Source organism: Bison bison, unplaced genomic scaffold, assembly GCF_000754665.1.
Source record: "Bison bison bison isolate TAMUID 2011002044 unplaced genomic scaffold, Bison_UMD1.0 scf7180017847758, whole genome shotgun sequence".
In the NCBI taxonomy this organism is placed as follows: domain Eukaryota; kingdom Metazoa; phylum Chordata; class Mammalia; order Artiodactyla; family Bovidae; genus Bison; species Bison bison.
In genome coordinates, this window is record NW_011478331.1 from 12,785 (window position 1) to 15,316 (window position 2,532).

The 2,532-nt window shown below is 43.2% G+C and overlaps 1 protein-coding gene across 1 annotated transcript; it reads right to left on the bottom strand.

The window, feature by feature from the left end:
- Position 1: 1 nt before the first annotated feature.
- Positions 2 to 2,126, bottom strand: VSIG1 (V-set and immunoglobulin domain containing 1; the record flags this gene model as incomplete). Its single annotated transcript, XM_010843821.1, has 4 exons — positions 2 to 181; positions 980 to 1,127; positions 1,453 to 1,572; positions 1,958 to 2,126. Coding segments are annotated over 4 exons (617 nt in total), but the record flags the coding sequence as incomplete, so codon positions are not given.
- Positions 2,127 to 2,532: the final 406 nt, after the last annotated feature.

Here is a 2,532-nt window from a genome sequence, read left to right on the forward strand (position 1 = left end):
GGGTGGCTCCACACTAGGCTGCAAGGCAGGCTCAGGCTCGGGGATAGGCTCATGATCTGGCCCCAGGGTAGCATTAGGCTCAGTCTCATGGGTGGAAGACGGAAGGGTGGCTTCGAGTTGGATGGCATCTTCACGTGGCATTGTCTCACCCTCCGTTCTTTGGTTTATCTTTGTCATTGGTCTGTGGGAAGAAGGCCCATGCAAGAACAAGTTAGGGTCTGACATCTCATGTGGAGCCATAGGCTCTGTAGCCTCAGTGACCATAGGTCCCAAACCTCTGTGATTTCTGATAGTCTGACTCACTGTCAGACCATGGGTCTCCATTTAGGGTGCAGAAAGGTTAGGTCTTAACTGTATAAGTATACTGTCAAGAGAAACAAACCAGTGTTTAAGAGGCAGGAAAACTGATGTCAGGAGGAAAGGGTATAAAGATCTAACATGATCGTTGGGGGCCAAATCCATGGCTCCAGTGCCTCTCTAGCACCCACTCCATCTAGCACAATACTTGGCAATTGCTTGGTACCCAATACATAGTTGTGGAAGCACAGAAATGGAGGGAAGAACAAATGAACATGTGTGATATACATTTGATGAGGAAGAATAGAGTGGGCAAGAGCCTGGGCTGTCAGCAGTTTTGTGTCTATTGACCCCTTGTTCCATAAAAAATAATATTAAAAATTGTATTTTATTTCCTGTTCATAGAAAGACAAATAGATGAATATATTAAAACATTTTCTTAGCCCTAAAAGGACTGTTGTCACAGGTAAATGAGTTGATACACATAAAATTGCTTAGAACAGAGTATGGCACACAGTACCCAGTACGTGATAGCCATCACTGCTCTTTCATAAAGCAATGAGAGCGAGCAGAGAGATGGCCCTCTATCTTATGCTAAAAGGCGTGCTTAGGAAGAGCTGACTGAGAGAGATAGGCCTGAGACATGTCTATTCAAGGAAAGACAGAAGAAGTAAGGTCTTACTCGAGTTCTGTGGTGGTTTTAGAATTCCTCTTCCTTTCCTTCCCCTTTGCCTTTACCTTACGCCTCACGAGCCACACCACAGAGATGATGATGATGACACCTATCAGGGTCCCCACAAAGGCCCCAGCAATGATTCCAATTCCTGGATCTGGAGGATACAAGCAGCTGGTTAGTAAAATGGAGCACAGTGTCTGCCCCATCCCGTGCATCTGTGACCAGTGGGGAATATTCAGGGCATTCATATAGTGGGATAGTGCCTTGTATAGGCTGGGACCGTGGAAAGTCCTAGAACTCTACATATATGAAGTATTATGTAAGCATTAGATATTAGGATGGTCGTCCATCGTATTATTCTATAAATAAAGCACCAAAATCTCCAGAGTCAGGAAGGACTAAAAAAGAATTCTAAGTGACTTGATTGGCAGGCACAGGATACTTAAGGAGAAACTGTTAAAGTTATATGATCCACTTACATGGAGTAGTTAGGTCAATTTCACAGGAACTATTGCCAAGGATGTTAATAGCGGTGCACTGGTAATAACCTTGTTCAAAAGTGGTCAGGTTTCCAATAAACAAAATCCCGGTGGCTGGGTCTGTCAATATCAGAAAATAGTGTTTTGAAATCCTGTATGTCGGTACAGATCATGTGAATGGAGCAGACCACTCAATGCCCACCCACTTCCTCAGATTGGCCTCCCTTTCTGGAGATGGATCAACTAGATTCCTTAAGACTCCCATCTGGGACCATGCCTATTTTCTCCATACCCGCCACCTGCAAGCTAAAAATGGTCTTGACTTTTAGAAGTTGGGGAGAAGACCAGAGGACAATCATTTTGATGACAGGCTGACATTCTTTGTATATTTCCCTCCCAGAAAAACAGGACTGAGCTCTAAGGACGAGCAGCCAGTCACATATACATGCTGTCAACCAAGCCCACACGCCAGGCCTTGCCAGGCGCAGCAAAGATATATACTTACTGAAGTTTTCTTTCACTGGGACAATGTTTCTTCCTTCAAGTTTATACCAGTAGTACACAGGGGAAGGTGTTCCAAGCACCGAAAGGCAAGTAAGAGATATAGGATGGCCAGTTTCTGCTATTCCTTGGATGCTGCAGAAGGGCTTAGAAGGTTTGACTGTAAGGCGATGACAAAGGGTAAGAAATCAGGCATGATGAATTTCAGTCTGTACCACTTCCTCACTCTCATTTTGGAGAATATGTACACTTTTTTTTAATCTTAAGAAAACTTGTTGTGACAGTTTTCTAGTTGTACCACCAGATGGCAGTAGAGCACTTCAGGTGCAAAGACCTCTCTCGTCACTGGGCCATTAATAGTCCAGTAGCATCTCTTCCATCTGACTCTTCGTCAGATTCATAACCATGAATTTCCATATTGTGCCTTAAAATATGCCATTATTAAAACAGTCAAGTGTAAGCAAACATTAAACTAGGAACAGAGGTTATGTTTTGGAAGCATGGTTTTAAAGGAAAAGAGAACATTAAACACTTTGAGATAACCACTTTTTTTCCAAAAAATTGTCTTATTAATGCCAT